The 21,789-nt window shown below is 39.1% G+C and overlaps 1 protein-coding gene across 6 annotated transcripts in view; it reads left to right on the forward strand.

Annotated features, from left to right (window-relative positions):
- Positions 1–21,788, forward strand: part of LOC127412023 (mitogen-activated protein kinase kinase kinase 4-like) — a 45,792-nt gene extending 24,004 nt beyond the window's left edge. For 2 of the 6 annotated variants that reach the window (XM_051648059.1, XM_051648064.1), the window contains exons 8-27: positions 694–793; positions 874–957; positions 1,159–1,428; positions 3,194–3,343; positions 3,806–3,967; positions 4,176–4,309; positions 4,449–4,527; positions 7,578–7,656; positions 9,466–9,568; positions 9,894–10,022; positions 11,896–11,990; positions 12,111–12,191; positions 16,048–16,239; positions 16,339–16,409; positions 16,899–17,015; positions 17,110–17,269; positions 17,416–17,538; positions 18,472–18,578; positions 18,949–19,128; positions 20,964–21,788. In XM_051648059.1, the coding sequence (XP_051504019.1) occupies positions 694–793; positions 874–957; positions 1,159–1,428; positions 3,194–3,343; positions 3,806–3,967; positions 4,176–4,309; positions 4,449–4,527; positions 7,578–7,656; positions 9,466–9,568; positions 9,894–10,022; positions 11,896–11,990; positions 12,111–12,191; positions 16,048–16,239; positions 16,339–16,409; positions 16,899–17,015; positions 17,110–17,269; positions 17,416–17,538; positions 18,472–18,578; positions 18,949–19,128; positions 20,964–20,984 (2,437 nt within the window). In that variant the 3' untranslated portion in view covers positions 20,985–21,788. The remainder of the gene's footprint in view (positions 1–693; positions 794–873; positions 958–1,158; positions 1,429–3,193; positions 3,344–3,805; positions 3,968–4,175; positions 4,310–4,448; positions 4,528–7,577; positions 7,657–9,465; positions 9,569–9,893; positions 10,023–11,895; positions 11,991–12,110; positions 12,192–16,047; positions 16,240–16,338; positions 16,410–16,898; positions 17,016–17,109; positions 17,270–17,415; positions 17,539–18,471; positions 18,579–18,948; positions 19,129–20,963) is intronic. The other 4 variants (XR_007892385.1, XM_051648060.1, XM_051648062.1 and 1 more) reach the window with 4 other exon arrangements.
- Position 21,789: the final 1 nt, after the last annotated feature.

A 21,789-nucleotide genomic window follows, 5' to 3' on the forward strand; every position in this document is an offset into this window, starting at 1 on the left:
CTATCAAAGAAAGAAATAGAAGAGATGCTTCAATACAGAGTGGCGTAAAACTGCTTATGCACTTCCTGAATGCAGAATGAGGCGCTTCAGTGTAACCAGAGTGCCTCAGGGCGATCCTCGCTGCACATTCAAAAGTGCAGAACTGCAAGATAACATACCTAGTTTACAACGTCAAGCAGATAAAAGCTTTTTTGCTACAATTTTTTTTAAGCAGAGTCAGACCAAATCAGCAAAATACTTTAATCTCTCTACAGCACCTCACAAATACGCAACTATTACTCACAGCAGATGATTTAACATTGACAGTGATTGTCTTGAAATGATTTGTTGATTCAGCGCTTTGCGTGCTATAACAGCAGCGCATAAATGGACTAAACATAAAGCATTAAAGAGATAAAACTTCTTGCAGAGGGTTTTACTGTGCTGACTGTCATTCACTGTTAAGCACAGCAAGCTATCATCTTGCAAAAACAGTCACTAAGAAGTTGCGTTTCTCAATTAATTTTGAAATTGTGTCTCCCATTAAAACCACCACCACTACATATATTATGTTAGTCGATCCCACTAATCTCCTAGTCAGTTTAGGTCGATTAGTTGACCACCCTGGCACATCCCTAGACCTAATAGTCTTATATAATGTATTTTTATGCATCTTTCAGCATCGATCATCCCTGTGATTTTCTTTCCATACAGGCGTTCTGTGATTGAGACGAGTCGCTCCCTCAAAGAGCTCTTCCATGAGGCAAGAGAGAGAGCATCTAAAGCACTAGGCTTTGCCAAGATGCTGCGCAAAGTGAGTGTACTACAAACCCAGTTCCACTCATCTCGGCACAGTGATGGACAGTTTTTACCTTCTGTTTTATTCCCACTTAGGATCTTGAGATTGCAGCAGAATTCAGCTTAACCAGTGGAGTAGCCTCTCTCCTGCAGGCACTGAAGGCCAAGAGTTACGTCAAGGTAATAACATATTTTTCTGTGATATTGATGAACTGTTATGACACCTGATTATTTTAGTTTTGTATCACTGTATTAACTGATTTGGAACCTATTTATATATTACTACAGTATGTTGATAACATAGCATATAAAATCTCAATGCATTTGAGATTTGGGACTTAAAGAGATATGAAACGGATTTGTTTTTCTGTTTTTTCTTAGGTTCAAATCCCAGGACTGGAGGAGTTGCAGGTGTTTGTCCCTTGTGGTCTGATGGAGCAGCGGTTGGTCATCTTACAGCTGCTAAATGCGGCTGCAGGAAAGGACTGCTCAAAAGAGCCGGATGAGAACCCGGAGGATGAGGCCTACCTGCTCATGAGCAAGCACGGAGTCGGGGACTCGACCGCTGATGGCACCTGTGCCGAGTGGGACGGCAGTGTGCTTAAACTGGTGCCTCAAGTGGAGACGGTGGACACATTACGTGCCATGAAGGTATGAAGTTGGATTTGCATGAATTTAGAAGTTGTCAACTCGTCATTCTAATTGCTTCATTTGTGTACATAACCATTTCAAGTAAATAACCTTGTCAACCCTAGGGCATTTTTAAGCTGCCACCCTTTTCACACTCATATTTAAGCTCACCATTTACACATACTGTGAACTAATTGCCAAAAATTGGTCTAATTTTTTCAGACCCCACCCCCAGTTACTCATAAATAATATTGGATATGTTAACAATCCTATGTTGAATAGAATAATAAAAAAAATAATTTGTCCTAACTTTGTAAGCATGTAATTCTGGTTCTGGTCCTTCCAACTCCCTCCAAAAAGTCTTATTTTATTCCTCTATCACCTTCCATCACAAAATGACGATCTGAAATGTTGGTGGCCCCTAAACGCATTTTTAGCCCTCACAGATGTGCTTATCCATAGACATTCAGTCTAATTTTCAGTTCATGCACCACCCATTGTTTCATTGAATATCTCTGCCTCTGAGTGGACTACAAGCTCAATCTAGCTGTAATTTGAAATCTGAGATCCTCCCCTTTGATGTATAACATGCTATCATCAATAGTTGATAACATATGTTTTAGATGATTTGTTTAGCATGCATTTCCTTCTGGACCGCATATTTTGTTATGGAAATCTAAGATATAACTTTCTTATTATTCACATAGGCAAGCTCACAGCCAAGTAAAAATTTACTTTTTTTTTTTTTTTTTTTTTTTAGAAAACTGCCTAAGGTAAAAGCAGATATAAAGTTTTTAGCTGTTTGGGGCAGCAGTGATCAGCGCTTAAGAGATGTTTGTATTTGATGTCTTACAGATATCATATTTCACTGTGTGATTCTTTTGAAAATCTTTCAAACTGTGGTATTAGGGCAACAAAATAAACAGTTTAGTCTCATTCCTGAGAAAGAGAGCTTTCATTTGATATAATTTGTCTTTTTAAGTGCTATTTTATATTCATATTAATATTTCTACAATATGACCTCTAGGTGGCACTGATTTGTGACGCGAATGTTTTCAGGCCTTATTGTTATTTTATTTAGCATAAATGCAGAAATAATGGTTATTTCTTAAAATCTGAACTTTTCAGCTTTTAAACGATATGCCCGATTTATGTATTCTGAGACTTGCATTTACATTTATGCGTTTGGAAGACACTTTTATCCAAAGCGACTTACTTATAGGGACAATCCCCCTGGAGCAACCTGGAGTTAAGTGCCTTGTTCAAGGACACAATGGTGGTGGCTGTGGGGATCGAACCGGCAACCTAACCAGTGTTGTGCTTTAGCCCACTATGCCACCACGACTCAGACTTGAACGCTTTAAGCGTAAACTTTTTTCCGCGACATGGCGCCCCCTTTTGGACCCGCCGGCAAGTCCGCAGAGTTGAAAAGGTTAATAGAATGTAATGATTTCTTTTTGTAATGTAATCTGATTAAAAATAGACTTCCACAGATTCAAATACACTATATAGGTATGAAAGTGGGTGGACACCCAAATTCCACACCCATATGTGCTTGTTGAACATTTAATTTTAAAACCATGGCCATTAATGGGGAGTTGGTCCTCTCTAACAGCTTCCACTCTTCTGGGAAGACGTTCCACAATATGTTAGAACATGGCTGTCGAATTTGTCACAAAAAATGTTGCCAGAAAGTTCTTTAGAATGACATTGAATGCTGTAGAATTAATATTTGTCCCCAGTGGAATTGGGGATGTTACATCATTATTTCATTCCTGATTCCCAGGTGGACAATCTCCTGCTGATTGTGATGCAGTCTGCACACCTGGTGGCACAACGCAAGGCCTTCCAACAGTCGATGGAAGATCTTCTAACCCTCAGCCGAGAACAGACATCTAGCCAGCCACTCATCGCCTGTGCTCTGGAACAACTCAAGGTGAAGAAACACAAACTATTATCTTGTGGTTCTTTCCTTCTATTTTTTTTCTCATCAGCAGTTCTCAACTTGTTTACTGTCTGTCATTGGAGTTTGTGGAGACCCACTTTCATATCACATCAAGCAAAGGTTTCAGTTTGTGTCACTCAATGCTGATATAGCAAACAAATGGAAAATGTGGTAGAGTTTTGTCAAACACTGTCATTTAGGGAGATGAGAACTAGACATGTTGCAACAAACACACCAGCGAGTCCTGCTTTAACGAGCACAATGACTTTTGATGGTTTTGTTTCAAAGGCAAAAGTTATATTTGTTATGCAAGGGATTGAAAACCCATAGCTGCATCTCAGCAAAGTTTCCTTCACCAACAGGATGTTTGTAAATAGAACATTAGTTCATTTGGATTGCATTGTATTAAATTGCTCTCAAAGAAAATGTTTTTTTTTATTTTTATTTTTTTAGAATGAGGCTCTCCAGCTGTGCATCAAGATCAACACAGCAATCGACCGTGTGGAATACATGTTCACGTCAGAGTTTGAGGCAGAGGTGGAGGAGACAGAGAAGGCAACACTGCAGCAGTATTACAGAGAGGCCATGATCCAGGGCTACAACTTTGCCTTTGAGGTCAGAGCCCTTCTTTAACTTGGGCTAGTATGTAACATCTAGTGACCACATAGCAACATACTAAAAACCACTCAGGACACCTTGGCAACTGCAAAGTTATGCCCTGGCATCCACCCATAACACATTTGCATCGTGGTGGCAAGTTTTACATGGGCACTACTGATATTTTCTTCATAAAATAAAAAGCATGTTTGTGCTGTCCCTTCAGTACCATAAAGAGGTTGTGCGTCTGATGTCTGGAGAGTTCAGGCGGCGGATCGGGGAGCGCTACATCGCTTTTGCTCGCAAGTGGATGAACTTTGTCCTCACAAAGTGTGAAAGCGGGAGAGGCACTCGTCCACGGTCAGTGTTTCATCCTTCAAATATATTAATATCCGCAGGAAATGTTTCCAGCTTCCTGCTAAATGAATTATATCGCCACTTTGTTCTTTTATCATGTTTACATATGCTATTTGAGGGTATATTTTTGTTTCATCTCCAGATGGGCAACCCAGGGCTTTGATTTTCTTCAAGCGATTGAGGCGGCGTTTATATCAGCCTTGCCAGAAGATGACTTTCTGGTGAGATATCTATTATCTGTTGTTTCAATATCTGTAATGGGTTGTAATTGAGTTTATAACAAGGTTATTATAGTTTGAGTTTTAAATATAGTTTTCATTTTTATTTGATTTCCAATTTTAAATAATTTAGTTTAGTTTCAGTTATTTTGCAAACTGTGTTTGTCAGTTTTAGTTTTTCAATTAAATTAGTTTGTTTTAGTTTAGTCTATAAATATATTTTAGTTTTTATTTTTATTTCCATTTCTATTATCACAGGGGGGTAAATGATACATGAATAACATCTTTTGGCCGATCAGTTGAGATGACGCTGGATGGCTTCTCCCTAGCTGTGTTTCCATCCACATCTTTTTATGCAAATTTTGGGAGATCGCTTAAAAATGCTGGATGGAAACGCCAAGATGCAAATGATACAGTGCGTCCGGAAAGTATTCACAGCGCTTCACTTTTTCCACATTTTGTTATGTTACAGCCTTATTCCAAAATGGATTAAATTCATTATTTTCCTCAAAATTCTACAAACAATACCCCATAATGACAACGTGAAAGAAGTTTGTTTGAAATCTTTGCAAATTTATTAAAAATAAAAAAATGAAAAAAATCACATGTACGTAAGTATTCACAGCCTTTGCTCAATACTTTGTTGAAGCACCTTTGGCACCAATTACAGCCTCAGGTCTTTTTGAGTGTGATGCTACAAGCTTGGCACACCTATTTTTGGGCAGTTTCTCCCATTCTTCTTTGCAGGACCTCTCAAGCTCCATCAGGTTGAATGAGGAGCGTCGGTGCACAGCCATTTTCAGATCTCTCCAGAGATGTTCAATTGGGTTCAAGTCTGGGCTCTGGCTGGGCCACTCAAGGACATTCACAGAGTTGTCACGTAGCCACTCCTTTGTTATCTTGGCTGTGTGCTTAGGGTCATTGTCCTGTTGGAAGATGAACCTTCGCCCCAGTCTGAGGTCCAGAGTGCTCTGGAGCAGCTTTTCATCAAGGATGTCTCTGTACATTGCTGCATTCATCTTTCCCTCATTCCTGACTAGTCTCCCAGTTCCTGCCGCTGAAAAACATCCCCACAGCATGATGCTGCCACCACCATGCTTCACTGTAGGGATGTATTGGCCAGGTGATGAGCGGTACCTGGTTTCCTCCAGACATGACGGTTGCCATTCAGGCCAAAGAGGTCAATCTTTATTTCTCATGGTCTGAGAGTCCTTCAGGTGCCTTTTGGCAAACTCCAGGTGGGCTGTCATGTGCCTTTTACTGAGGAGTGGCTTCCGTCTGGCCAGTCTACCATACAGGCCTGATTGGTGGAGTGCTGCACAGATGGTTGTTCTTCTGGAAGGTTCTCCTCTCTCCACAGAGAAATGCTGGAGCTCTGTCAGAGTGACCATCGGGTTCTTGGTCACCTCCCTGACTAAGGCCCTTCTCCCCCGATCGCTCAGTTTGGCCGGGCGGCCAGCTCTAGGAAGAGTCCTGGTGGTTCCAAACTTCTTCCATTTACGGATGATAGAGGCCACTGTGCTCATTGGGACCTTCAATGCTTCAGAAATTTTTCTGTACCCTTCCCCAGATCTGTGCTTCAATACAATCTTGTCTCGGAGGTCTACAGACAATTCCTTGGACTTCATGGCTTGGTTTGTGCTCTGACATGCACTGTTAACTGTGGGACCTTATATAGACAGGTGTGTGCCTTTCCAACTTGTGTCCAATCAACTGAATTTACCACAGGTGGACTCCAATCAAGTTGTAGAAACATCTCAAGGATGATCAGTGGAAACAGGATGCGCCTGAGCTCAATTTTGAGTGTCATGGCAAAGGCTGTGAATACTTATGTACATGTGATTTTTGTTTTTGTTTTTTATTTTTAATAAATTTGCAAAGATTTCAAACAAACTTCTTTCACGTTGTCAATATGGGGTATTGTTTGTAGAATTTGAGGAAAATAATGCATTTAATCCATTTTGGAATAAGGCTGTAACATAACAAAATGTGGAAAAAGTGAAGCGCTGTGAATACTTTCCGGATGCACTGTATCTCCAAAATGCACTTAAAAAACGCATACGCTTGCTTGAGCTAGATATTTTTTTATTCGATGAGAAGACATGCGCATAAACTACGATGGAAACACATTTACTGAATATATTCCTAGAATAGAATTTAAATAGTACTATAGATGTTCATCAGAAACATCATGTGTCTGTGCCTCATCAAGCCAAGTAAATACATAATTCGTTCAGAATATTATCAATATCATTGCATAGCATTTCAAAGGTTATTCTGAAATGCTGGACACAAAGCCTGTTATCAAAATTATTGGCTACTAATGCCTCCCAGAACTTATTTTGCTCCCAGACATAAGGCATCTGCTACTGAACGCTAGCAAACATGAAGCTTTTTGCCTGCACGCAAGTAAATCATAAAATATAATACAAGAGCCACAGTGGCTTTAACTTCAATTGTCATTTTTATTTTGTGCCCATTTCCCCTTTTGTTGTCTTGAACACATGGGATGGAAATACTACTATATTCGCATATTGTTTTTGCAAAATTAAATTTTTTTGCACAAGTTAAATAAGTAACTTTTATGGAAACATAGCTACTGCTGTGCCTCCTGATTAGCTGAGCCCCGCAGTGTTCCATATCTTTGAACACCTCATTGTGCATGCTTTGCAGGTACACTTTCAAGTTTGTTGGGATTTTACGAGAAACAAGTAGGGATTTCGATTTATCAATCAGTGCAAAATATTCGACGAACCCCCAAACACAGCTGGCGTCTCCTTCCGGCGTTTCTCCTGCTAGAAAATCATGGCAGTATATAGCATGTTTTCGATGCAACAAATTCAAGATACATTTTGTAACATGAAAATATTTGTAAAATATTTTATGATCATTTAATTTAGTTAGTTTTGAAGCGATGCTGGACAGTTTCAGTTTAGTTTTTATGAAAAGTTTAGTTTTCATTTTTATTTCCTTTTTCAAGGTTATTTTTTTGGAATTTCATTTCATAATTTGGTTCATAATTTAATTATTCATAATTTTTATTTATCATTTAGAGTCTGCAGGCTCTGATGAATGAGTGTATCGGACATGTTATCGGGAAACCACACAGTCCAGTCAGCAGTATGTACTTTGGTAAGTGTTCTCCTTAAACATTCGTTAAAATCCGGTTCATCTATAACTGTTTTTCAAAAGACACTTTTGTTTTTTTTCCTGGTTTCTCAGTCTTTTGAGTTTTATGTTAGTGTATAATTTTTTCAATGTTAAAATACTTTCTGGTCCCAGCTTAAAATGCAGAGACAACTTTAAGTAAGCCATTCGTAGATTGATTCCTACAAAAAGCGCAAACACTATGACTCATCAAAACATTGCTATGTTTGTTTGAGCATCCCAACCATTTGCTTAACCAATGCCGCAAGTTTCTGATGGGAATATCTGGTTTTCCACCATTGACTGAAAGGGGTAATGTTTGGGAAACAGTCATTATTTTTGCAATAGCGTTTGGTGTCGTTAGATACACTTAAATTATGCAGTTCACCTTTTAACTCACTTTAAAAAAAATTACGTTGGGCAGCTGTTACAGTTTAGTACTAAATTAATACACTACCTGGCCAAAAAAAAAGTTGCATACACTAATACTTCGTTGGACCGCCTTTAGCTTTGATTACGGCGTGCATTCGTTGTGGCATTGTTTCGACAACCTTATGCAACATCACAACATTTATTTCTGTTCAGAATTGCATTCATTTTTGGCGCGATCTTGTATTGATAACGGGAGAGTCAAACCACTCTGTAAAGTCTTCTCCAGCACATCCCAAAGACTTTTAATGGGGTTAAGGTTAGGACCCTGTGGTGTCCAATTCATGTGTGAAAATGATTCCTCATGCTCTCTGAATCACTCTTTCACAATTTGAGCCTGATGAATCTTGTCATTGTCGTCCTGGAATATGCCCATGACGTCAGGAAAGAAAAAAATACATTAATGGAATAACCTGGTCATTCAGTACATTCAGGTAGTCAGCTGACTTCATTTTATTGCCACATAACGTTGCTGAGCCGAGACCTGACCAATTGAACAACCCCAGATCATAACACTGCCTCCAGAGGCTTGTACAGTGGGCACTATTCATGACGGATGCATCGCTTCATGCACTTCCCTTCTTACTCTGATGCACCCATCACTTTGGAATAGGATAAATCTTGACTCATCAGACCACATGACCTTTTTCCATTGCTCCACAGTCCAATCTTTATGCTCCCTAGCATATTGAAATCTTTTTTTCTAATTAGCATCACTAACAAGTGGCTTTCTTGTGGCGACAGATGTTTAGTCCCAATGCAGTAAATTCTCGTCACATTGTGCATGTGGAAATGCTGGAGTTCTACTGTCGACTACTGTTCCACTGGAGTGGAAAGGAGTTCTACTGTTGGTTTCTCTTTTTTATTTATTTATTTATTTATTTATTTTTTATGATGTGACTTCAAGCGCTTTATTCAAGATTTTTTCGGACCACATTTCTTCCGCAAAGCTGACGGTTCACCACTATCCTTCCAGGTTTTAATAATGTGTTGGGAAGTCCTTAACCCAATTCCAGTGATTTCAGCAATCACCTTAGTTGTTTTCTTTGCTTGATGCAGGCCAATTATTTGCCCCTTCTGAAACACAGTAACATCTTTTCCATGACCACTGGATATGTCTTCCGACATGGTTGTTTAAGAAATGAGAAGCTACACACTGCAACAATTAGGGTTAAAAGAATTGTTGCCAGCTGAAACATATTAATCACAGCAAAAAAGATCCAGTCATAGGCTCTTAAGTATTTGATTATTTAAATCCAAACAGCAACTTTTTTTTTTTTGGCCAGACAGTGTATAATGACAATAAAGAGCTTGACTTAACTAAAATGCATTTGATTCTGACAACATTTTGTGTCATTCTTCCAGCAGGCCCACGGAACAGCCCTCGACCTGTCAAAGTGCCACGTTGCCACAGCGACCCTCCAAACCCATATCTCTTCATCCCATCATCTCATGCTGAGGGCTTCAGGTAGGCAAAGTCCTGGGTTTTCACAGCACAGCTAGTACAAATAGTTTGAACATTTTTACGTTTGTGAATATTGACCTCCTTTGCATGCCCTAGTGCCCTATTTTTTAAACTGGAGAAAGGTGTAATTAAATGAGTCATGCTTATATTAATGCTTTAACCAAAATATGTGCTGCAACATAGAGCTTCATATAGGTGTGTTTGTGTGTTGATGTTAAAGCATGTGTAAAACTCTGCCTTATTTAATATACACAGTCGCTTACACACATACACCTCTTCACATCCAAAGCACAAATGCTGAGGCAGTCAGTGTGTTTTTCCACCACAGCTCGCGGAGTCTCCCGTGTGATCTGCGTACCCAGTTGTGTCCCCCTGGTCCCCGCCCCACCCCTCTGTTACCCCCAGGGGAACACAGCCAAGCCACCAAATCCTCCGGCAGCACCCCCAATGACATCAGGTAGTCAGGACCACCCCTTCTCAACCCTAGATTTCTGCAACATTTTCAACAGCTTAAGCATTACATACGTGTGAGAAAGCAGCTTGCATGGGTTTTGGGATTCGTAACTGAATTGACCAAAATCTGAAATGTAGAATGCTTTATGCCAGCAACAGAATGATGTGTAACAGAAAATCTTGAGATAGTCTTCCTTGAAAACTCCCTCCCCAGAATCCTTCTCTAAAGATTTTGTTTTCTCACCCAAGACCATTAGAACACCATGTTCCTTTTGACAAGAAATGCTGTTTTCACACAGGATAAAAAGATATTGAATGGGCCATATCACAAGGAATCAAAATGTACTTAATCTTTTAAGATAGAAGTGTTTGATGTTATGTGAAAACCTACCTTCACTTTCAGAACTCAAAATTAAAATAACTTAATGATGATGTTTTTGGTGCAAATAAACTTTACTTACATTGTAAGTAGAAACATATGTAATACAAAATAGGTGATTTGACCCCATTATGTTTGATATGCAAGTAATAGTGCTCCTCATTAAACTTGCCAGTAAACTGTAAATAAACACAAAATAATCATGATTACATTTGGATGCTGCATGACTATGCACATTAATAGTTGGTTAAGCCCTTTGCAGATGAATTGCTTGAATGAGTAAAATGGGTTTGGTGAACTATGACATTTGCAATTTGCATAGTGTCCAATGCTTCCCTGTTAATAGCCTTTGTTGAGGTGCTTAAGCATGCATCATTGGCTTATACACATATAGTTCATTAGCCTAAATGTTGGCTGTTTATGGTTGCCGAGCATTAATAGCTGTTAATTGGTATTTTTAAGTCGTTAGTTTACATTTTATATGAATGTGTCACCCTATATAAAATGTTTTTTCACCATTTTTAATAAGCTTTTATTTTGTTCCCTTTTGCAGTTAATTTAAATATTCTGGTGGTGTGCCAAAGGAATTAAGAATAAAAAGTAGTCTGTTAGAGGTTATAAAGACAGCATGCATGAAAATATACAAGGATTGGAGACATGTTAATTAAAATGGTTTCAGATAGCAAATAGCATGTCACACCGCAGGTCAATGCTGTCACTGCTTAAAATTTAATGTCAACTACCCATATATTGATGTGCTCTTATGCTCTCATGTTCGATTGATGTGCATTTACAGATGGCCCATCCAATAAGTTTAAAACAATTGGGGCCTGGGTAGCTCAGTGGTAAAATACGTTGGCTACCACCCCTGGAGTTTGCTAGTTCGAACCCCAGGGTGTGCTGAGTGACTCCAGCCAGGTCTCCTAAGCAACCAAATTGGCCCGGTTGCTAGGGAGGGTAGAGTCACATAACCTCCTTGTGGTCGCTATAATGTGGTTTGTTCTCGGTGGGGCGCGTGGTGAGTTGAGTGTGGTTGCCGTGGTGGATGGCGTGAAGCCATATGTCTCCGTGCCAACACGCTCAACAAGCCACGTGATAAGATGCGCGGGTTAACGGTCTCAGACGCGGAGGCATCTGGGATTCGTCCTCCGCCACCCGGACTGAGGCGAATCACTACGTGACCACGAGGACTTAAAAAAAGCACATTGGGAATTGGGCAAATGTTTTGTTTTTTTTTGTTTTTTTATCATTCACAAAGGCAGAGGTGTTTGTATGTGGTTTGAAAGAGCTTAATGCTGCTTAAAGTGGCCTCTACACTGCTGCACTCTAATAGAGCTGGATTTCCCATTTGCTGTTGTGTTGCTGTTAGACTAAGCATGCTCAATATAACTAGTATCTGTCACTGTATGTGTCTGCTTGCATGCTTTGTGGATGTTTCTAAAAATGCTTCTTGTCTGAGAGTAGGTAGCATCTGTAACATGACTTATGTACTTCACAGGGTCTCCAGTGTACATGAGAATGACCGTCTGTCCTCTGTGGCAGCAGAGTTTAAATCCCTTAGCCGCCACTCCAGTCCGACAGAGGACAGAGAAGGTGTGTTTTGATATTTAAACTGTTCAGACGTCACTCTGTTGTTCGGTATTGATGCTTTACCTTCCATAAAAAGTGTCTTGTTTTAGGTAAACAAATTCTCTTGTTCTGTTGCCATTACAGAACCCTCGTATCCTAAAGGAGACCCCAACAGTACTGCTCGTCGCAGCTGGGAGCTCCGCAACTTTATCAGCCAGTCAAAAGGTAGGGCACACCAAAAGGAAAATATAATAATGCATTCTGCAGTGCAAACTGATATCTTATTTATTATATCTGATCTTTTGGCAATATTCGATGTATGGTATATGTCAGTGTTTGTGTATTTGCTCTGAAATGACCTAAAATCAGAGGAACCAAAATACAGTGAACATTTGTTTAAAAATAATTAAGCCATGTTTTTCAGAAAAGAATTAAATTATTATTATTATTAATATTGAATTATTTTTCATTTATGTGCACCATAATAACAATACATAATATTATTACATAAACTATATTTACCTACATAGGCCTGTCGCAATTATCAAATAATTATCTGATCATGGTTATTTGATCAATGTGATTATTGTGAACTTTAAATTCCAATAACATTTTACTGTCCAAATAAGGGAATGAATGGCAGGTTTGAGTGTCTCATTCAGTTGAACTCTGACTGTCTCACTTGAGCCGCACTGAGGACCGCACTTCCTGTGCAGATCCTGAAGAGCGTGTGAAGCAGTGTTGTAGTCAAGTCACTAGAACACTCGAGTCCTCACTGCCTAAGTCCGAGTCCAAGTCACTAATATTGTGTCAGAGTTGAGTCCAAATTGATTCGCCAATACCTGCATACAAGTCCGAGTTACGAGTCCTTGTCTTTGTCATAAAATAAGCAAAAAAACACAATTCTGTTGCAATTTTAAGTTTATTGGCACACACACACACACACATTCAGCCTTTCAAAGTTTATTGTACAAGAAACCATACAAACAATAACAATACCAATACCATCTCTAGGTTTTTTTTCCTTAATGTTACTTGAATGTTTGATATTGCTTTTAGAAATTTTAAGCAGTTTTCTTCAGTTGTTTCTTTGTTATAATTACTTGAACTTATGCATCCATCCATCCATCCATCTATCTATCACAATGTTGTATATAGGCCTATACAATAAGGAAATAAAAAAATTAGATGTCAGAAACTTTCCACCTTAAACAACAGTGCCTTCTTGCCATTTATTTGAAGTTTATTTGTTTATTTATTTTCCCAGATATTGTCCTCCTATTGTTATCAAAATTCATTATAATTCTGGCATTGGAGCAATTCACATGATTTTTCATGGATGAATGGATGGATATTTGTCCTTTTAACAATGGGATTACTGAACTGTTTTAGCCTACATTTGTGATAAACTGGCATCACACGAGCCAGTCTCCATCTCTGGGTCGTGTCACATGGGGTATCTCGTGGTCGCGATTAGGGGTTCTCTCTCTCAATGTGGCATGTGGTAAGTTGTGCGTGGATCACGGAGAGTAGCATGAGCCTCCACATGCTGCGAGTCTCCGCGGTGTCATGCACTGCGAGCCACGTGATAAAATGCGCGGATTGACAGTCTCAGAAGTGGAGGCAACTGAGACTTGTCCTCCGCCACCCGGATTGAGGTGAGTAACCACGTCACCATGAGGACCTACTAAGTGGTGGGAATTGGGCATTCCAAATTGGGAGGAAAGGGGATAAATAAAAAAAAAAAAAGAGGTCTTGAGTCGCAATGTGTTCTTTGTTAATGGTTTATGTCATTTGATTTGCTCATGTCTCTTACATTGTCAGTGAGCATCAGAATATCATTCTTACATTACAACTTTAACCATGTATTATGCACCACCGACCAAATGGCAATGAAATGCATATGATCTCATGCCATAAAAGGGCAGAATGCAAAAGTTAATGGTTGTAACAAGTCCTCTCCACCAAGTCAGAATGCACCCATTGCTCGAGTCCAAGTCCGAGACGAGTGATGAGTCATCAATATCGTGACTCGAGTCGGACTTGAGTACTACAACACTAGTGTGAAGATTAACTGCTTCTAAACCAGACTTGAAGTGCTATGATGGGCCATCTGCGGAGGTTCTCGCCAAACCTCCGCGAAAATATAAACGAGGATTTTAGTGAATGCAAAGTGCACCGGTTTCACTTTAATTATTGTGTAATGGCAAATGTTATTTGTCATCGTGGGTTCATACATGCAGTTTTAATTACACACAGTAGCCGCTTTTCCACTATCGGGCCAGTACGAGCCAAGGCTATCAACTGACCAGCCAGAGCCAGTAGCCTCGGACCTTGAGCCGCAAGGTCAAAATCGATCTGTTTTCACACCATCTGGCCAATAGCCCCGCAGCGTTGCCCTTAAACCCACCAATAATACGCTGACCTGGTGCCAACGTCACACACTCCGCCCATTTCACAAGCAAAAGGAAGCCTCAAGATGAGGTATCATGTTATCTAGAATATCGAATTTATATTGAATGTAAATATTAGCTAGCTAGCAAGATAAATTACTGATAACAACTCATTGACTGTAGCTGCCATGATGTCCCGAGTGGTCTCTCCACTAACAGTGGGACAGTGTCCCTGCACACCATCTATGAAAGTTCACAGAACCGTGGAAAGCAATTTCTTTGGGCACCGCTTTGTCCATTGTGCGTTTTAACGGATTTGTACTGTGCCCACATTTTTTATTTCCCCAAACCTGACCGTTGCACGCTGGATACATATCCTGACAAGTTTGGCAAAACTCTGCCTTTGACATTGAACCCGCCTCAATCCCTGGTTGACCTTGTTTGGCATTAGGGTAATCGGCGGGCCAATGGCCGTTGGCCCCGAGAAAGCCCAGTGGCGACACGATGAAGCCCCAGACGTGACAGTGGGAACACAACTGGCCCTGGCACGTACTAGCATGCCCTCATTTGGCCCGATAGTGGAAACATGGCTAATTACACAGGAGCCAGAGATGATAGAATGAAGAAACACAGACTCTCAAAGGTCATAATTCATGTGAAATAAGGGCTCGTGGGTTTAATCCTAGAGCCTATATATACCGCGTGAAATGGAAGAATTTTGGATAGAAATATTTTTCAATTGCGTATTTTAATATAATATAATGTAATATAATATAATAGCTATTCAGGTTGGCTGGGTTCCAGCAACAGCAGTGTAAATACAAAATGGACCAAGACTAAAGAGACAGATATTTTAAGTATTTTGAAATATTTTGATATTTAAAATGATTTTTTATTTCATTCATACATTTTCAAAGCCTTAAAGGAAATCATGTAAAAGTTAAATATGAATAAATGACTTCTTAAGGTTTATGAAGCACATATACACCTATGTCAAAAGCATGACAATTTGTATGACAATTAATGGACATGATCGTTAAAGCCCTAAAACGGACAGTTAATCTCCATAATCGCAATTATTTGTTTGACAATTAAGCCTAATTTCATAATTGTGACAGCCCTATACCTACTTATATATTTTTTACTACAACATTTTAGTTGAAAAATGCCATGCAGAGACTGGACGAATCATTGAATCAAAGTTTTGAATCAATTAAAACAACAGTTTGAACAACCAACTCTAGCTCAATTTTTGCTGTGGAAGTTTAAATTAAATATGCTATTAAAACACTATTATACTTGCAAATTGCAATACAAGGAAGGACTGCGACACTAGTTTAAATGAATCTTTATGAAAGTTATTGGCCAAATAAGAAGTGCATTCAAATCATCATGATATTCACATTAACAGTTACTTTCTATCAATTGTAAATCTTAAATCTTTTGTTATTCTTTGGCAAGGCAAGACAAGTTTATTTATATAGCACATTGCATACACAGTGGTTATTCAAAGTGCTTTTCATGAAAATGATAAAGAACATAAAAGTTAAAATGACGTAAGAACAAGAAAAAAGAAGAAATAAAAAGACATAAGAGTTTATTCTTAGTCTGTTACATTTTCCTGTTATATTAGAGTTGTATTATGACTGCCTCTCTGATGTGAGACCCGTACTCTGATTTTCCGTCAGACTCAGCAGCCCGTCAGAGCCCTATGGAGACAGTATGGCGCTCCATACATGCATTCGACGACAAGCACTATGCGCTCATGAGACAGCGCAACATCATCGGTCAGGTGTGCAACACCCCCAAGTCCTACGACAACGTCATGCACGTGGGCCTACGTAAGGTCACCTTTAAATGGCAGAGAGGCAACAAGATTGGTGAGTGCTTATCAGTATGCATGCATCATGCAGCAGAGGTCTTTTAGGATTTTCTGAAAACTTCTGAAATTGATCTGGAAAAACATTGTCTGTTGATAGGCGAAGGGCAGTATGGAAAGGTTTACACGTGCATCAATGTGGACACTGGTGAACTGATGGCCATGAAGGAGGTATTTGCTGGAATTGTGACATTTCAGTGGTTGACATTTGTAATGAGAGTGTCCTTTTATTTCTGTCAAGTTCATTTTAAAGACCCCATGAGATCATATTGACATATTACCTTTTAAACAGAAAGTTAAGGTGGGGCATACCAAAGGGCTCGTTCCTTTAAGATGGACTTTAGTTTAGGTAGTCAGTTGCAAATGGTTTTGGGGGAGGGGTATTCTCATTCTAGAGAGCATTTGATTGGACAAAAAACTTTGTAGTGCAAGATGAGTTAGCAATATTATTGGTCTGTTTTTCCCTAGTAAATTTCAAAATAAAAGTTCATGTTTGTCAACTTTTAGGAATAGACTAGCATATAGTTGACTTAAAAGCTAATAGACATGGATTCAAAGCCACAAAACTCCATTCATGGGGTCTTCTGATGTACTAGTTCGAAAGCATACTGTATTGTACATGTACGATTAACAGTCTATTAATTGTACATATGCTTTCAGATTCGGTTTCAGCCCAATGACCACAAAACCATAAAGGAAACAGCCGATGAGCTGAAGATCTTTGAAGGAATCAAGCATCCCAATCTCGTCCGCTACTTTGGTGTTGAGTTGCACAGGGTAAAACAGTTGTGTTCATGTCAATGTCTAACCTGAAGTTTCTTGGTAGCTTCCATATTGTATTCCACTTTGTTCCTTTTATTGGCTCCTAAAGGAAGAGATGTATATCTTCATGGAGTACTGTGATGAGGGGACGCTGGAGGAGGTGTCTAGACTGGGTCTGCAGGAACACGTCATCCGCCTCTACAGCAAGCAGATCACGACGGCAATCAACGTGCTCCATGAACATGGCATTGTACACCGTGACATTAAAGGTCTTCATTTATCCTTCATATACAGCAAGATTCCTCTCTTAAGTTACTCTTTTCCTTACCAAAAATGACCCAATGCCATTCTTAGATCAGTTTACAATGACCAAGTGCACAAAAATGTGGAAATGCAGTGTTATTTTACTTTCCAGGAGCCAATATCTTCCTTACGTCATCGGGCCTGATAAAGCTTGGGGACTTTGGTTGCTCAGTGAAGCTGAAGAACAATGCTCAGACGATGCCTGGAGAAGTGAACAGCACACTGGGGACTGCAGGTGAGAGGGTCATTGTTGTAGTTCCCAGGTTTAAACACAAGAGGGCATCTCGTTCTTTCAGAATTGTATTTTGGTATTGCATAATAAAGGCACACTGTTCTGAACCACAATCTTCACTGTATATCTCTAAATACGGGTTCCCACATGGTTGGTAAAAAGCCTGAAACATTTTCCACTGGTTTGAGCAAGCTAAAGGAACTGGTATATATTGATTCTATCTCATTTAAATGTATAAGAAGAAAAATTATTTTAAGCTGTCTCTAAAACATTTGCTCATCACAAAAAGTACCTGTAAATATTAAAATCCATCACAAATATTAATAATTGAAATTTCTGGATTAAAAACCACTTAAAGGAGTAGTTCACCCCAAAATGATCATTCTCCCGTCATTTATTCACCCTTATGCTGTCTCGTATGACTTTCTTCTGCAGAACACAAACAAAGATTTTTAAGGATAGATAATGTGTTTGGGTTTTTTTTGGTTTGTTTTTTTTTCCATACAATGCATGTCAATGGACTCCAAAGCTTTCAAGCTCCAAAGGCAGCATAAAGGATATCCATAAATGTTTTCTGAAGCGATACAATTGGTTTTGGGTGAGAAAAAGAACAGTTACATTTTGGTCTGTTTCTCACCCACAACCAATTGTATCACTTTAAAAGACATGGATTAAACCATTCGAGTATGGATTACCTTTATGCTGCTTGAAAATGTTGGACCCCATTGACTTGCATTGTATAAACGCATCATACGTCTTTGTGTTCTGCAGATGAAAGAAAATCTGAAATACAAGTTTAAGATGGTATGGGGTGAGTAAATAATGAGAGAATGATCATTTTTGTGTGAACCATTCCTTTAAGCTTTATCAACAGCATCTGTAGCATTTTGATGATTTGCCAAAGCAAAATATTTTTTCTCTGTCACTCCTATCTAGCATACATGGCCCCTGAGGTGATCACAAGGGCAAAGGGTGTAGGTCATGGCCGTGCTGCAGATATCTGGAGTCTTGGTTGTGTCTTAATAGAGATGGTCACCGGGAAGGTAAAGACAAAGTTTGGTCTTTATTCGTCCATGGACAGGTATTTTCCGAAATCATTGTTGTCTTGTGCACTGCTTTAAAAACATGTCAGCTCCATGACATTTTCAATTCAAAATCCTTGAAAGGAATTTTCTGAGCTTGCTCACACATGCCTGAACTACACAAAAAGAAACAATGTCATGACAGCCTGATATGGCTCTTCAAAAATAAAAATCTTCTTTCTACAAATTATGATAAGACTGGATTCAGTTTGGAATTGGACATCAGTATTAAAGTTTATACGGTTTGTAGTTTAAATTAATTTGTGAACTATGAACATTTTTGGAACCAAAGGAAGAAACTCTTTTTTTCCATCCTGTTTGTTTTATTCAGAGACCCTGGCATGAATATGAGCATAACTTCCAGATCATGTATAAAGTGGGTATGGGCCACAAGCCGCCCATTCCAGAAAAGCTAAGCACAGAGGGGAAGGACTTCCTGGTCCACTGCCTGGAGAGTGAACCTAAGCGTCGCTGGACCGCCAGTGCCCTGCTGGACCACACCTTTGTCAAGGTCTGAACGTTCTTACTTCACATAGAGCTAGTTTCATTCTTCAGCTGTTTTACAGGGTTGCATTTCCAATCTGTCACTTGAATTAACAGAACCCAGACTAGATCCAACCAGACAAATTTGTCTGTGTTGTTGCCTTCAGCACTTTTAGGCCTGGTTCAGACAGGCAGATTTTTTTTTTTTTTTTTTTTGCACAACTAACTCATCTGTTTAGTTGTTTGTAGTCTAAACAGCAAAAAAAAAAAATTGGTATCCATGTGTGGTAACAGATCAGGGCTGGGTTTCCCAAAGCACTAAGTTGGACGTAGTAGCACTTTAGTACTTAATTTCTAAGGCACATTTCCCAAAAGCATCATTATCTAAATAGTCAAAAACAGTGTCTTACTCCAGCAATTTTGGTATCCATGTGTGGTAACAGATCAGGGCTGGGTTTCCCGAATCACTATGTAGGACTTTAGTAGCACTTTAGTACTTAATTTCTAAGGCATGGTTCCCAAAAGCATTGTTATCTAAGTAGTTCGTAAATTAACGTATCTTTCTGGCATCTTTCACAGTTTATCAAAGACAATCGGATATTTAATAAATTGTATTAATATATTTTGATCATTGGAAAGCCACTATTTCAGAGGATAAAATAAGTGTTTAAAAAAATTGCATTGAAATCAATAGGCAGTCTCCGCAGTCTGCACGTGACGTGATTGGTCTAAATTACAAGACACGTAATACAGTATAACTTATATTAGCCTTCTTTGATAAGCATAATTGCAATGGAAATAGAAAGATGACATGTTCTTATTAAACAGATTATTTAAGAAGACATGAGTAATATAATGTGACCATGCAGTTGAAAACTTAAATATGCCTAATAAATAATTACAGTTTGGTTAGAGGAGATTAGAGTAAGAGTGTGCAATGAGAGATTCCCTCTCTCTTCCTCCTCTTCTTCCTCCAATGGCTGGTTCAAATCGGCTCGCCTATAGTCTTTTTTACAAGGCAGTAACAAATTGCATGATGCATAATGGCAGTAAGGCTACAAGTACACGGTGCCTTGAACTCTAACCAGATGATTTATTAATATTTAGACAGGTCTATGAGTAGTTCAATACTGATGCCATTTTAATCCAGTTCTGTGTGCATTTGTTCAGTTTCCAGCCAAAAATCTTACTTGAGAATCGCTTATGATTCACATCGCGCACTTTCACGTTACATGCATTTATTGCATCACTTTCATTAATCTCTATGATTGAGCATCAATACATCTGAAACTCCATCTTACTAAAGCCATAATTATTTCTTAAATTCTGTTACAATTTTCATGTTAAGACAAACATATTTACCATAGTGATCAGCACCTTTGGACTGGACAGCTCCTGTAACGAAGCACTTAAGTTCTACTTTATAACGAGCGATCTACGTGCTGGTTTGGGAAACAGGAATTACTCCATCGTAAAATAATGAGTGACGTTGGTTAAGATGATCGTAAAAGCTTAAGTTATAGCGTTATTGGGAAACCCAGCCCAGACCGGTTATATTTGTAAATCAACGTCTCAAATGCGCATTTGCGAAACTAAAACTTCACTGCACTAATGCAATCAGTTTGGCATTTATATGTGGATAACCACTCCATCTTCTGTGTAATTATGGCTGGTGCCTAGTATTAGGTCTGTTTTAATTCCACCCCCTATTTAGTGCTGGGTAGCAATGGATTATATGTAATCAGATTACAAAAAAAAGTACTTGTGAGGTATACACAGTGTCACATGCTGTCACTTGATTGGCTGGTTGAATGAGGTCAGTAGTAATGACACTCACGTCAGTCTCATGTCTTTTAATTACAGGTCTGCACAGATGAAGAGTGATCGGGAGGTCATCGTATTCTCTTAACGTTTACAGAAATGCTAGCACTACTTCACACGGCATGAAAGGAACTCTGGATTTGGGAAAGACAAAGGAAAAAGACTGGTTTTTAGCTTGATCTGCTAAAAATATCTGCTTAAAGGGGGCAAGTCTTACATGTACAGTCACATGAGCAGATGGAATGGGAGGGTTATATTGTACATACTGTAAGAATATGGTTATGGACTTTGTACAAAGCATAATGTAAAGCTGAAGTTTAATAGCCACTTTTTTGCTGGTAAATGAATTTTGTTGATTGAGTCACAGGGAATACTAGTTAAAGGAGACAAAGTACATTAATTCAAGAGACTTTTGTAGAAATATGTTCTCCTTTGACAGCACAAAGCATCAGAGAATGGAGATGGAGCGAGAGTTTGGCAATACATCGACTGACTGTATGTACATTCTAATGAGTGTTCATTGAAGAAAGTATACAGACCTGGGACTGACAGTCACAGTAGAGGTTTTAATTTTTTGTTAAAATATAGTATTTTTGTGTTTATTTTGCCTTACTGCAGAGCCCACTGTTAACAAGACATATTTAAGCCTATAAGTAGTGGTGCTGCGTCGACCCAGCTTCCTGCTGGATAATGGCGTGCCTTTATGATCTGGGTGTGAGAACATAACCAATTAATGAGAGGGAAGAGGCCAGTCTGACTCCGCCTTCTGCTGCTACACTCGGACAAACAGAACACAAGCTTCTACACAGGCATCAATGTTGTTGGTACTCTGCTCCAACAGTGTTTGCAATATTTAAAAAAAAACAAT

This window comes from Myxocyprinus asiaticus, chromosome 21, assembly GCF_019703515.2.
Source record: "Myxocyprinus asiaticus isolate MX2 ecotype Aquarium Trade chromosome 21, UBuf_Myxa_2, whole genome shotgun sequence".
NCBI classification, from domain to species: domain Eukaryota; kingdom Metazoa; phylum Chordata; class Actinopteri; order Cypriniformes; family Catostomidae; genus Myxocyprinus; species Myxocyprinus asiaticus.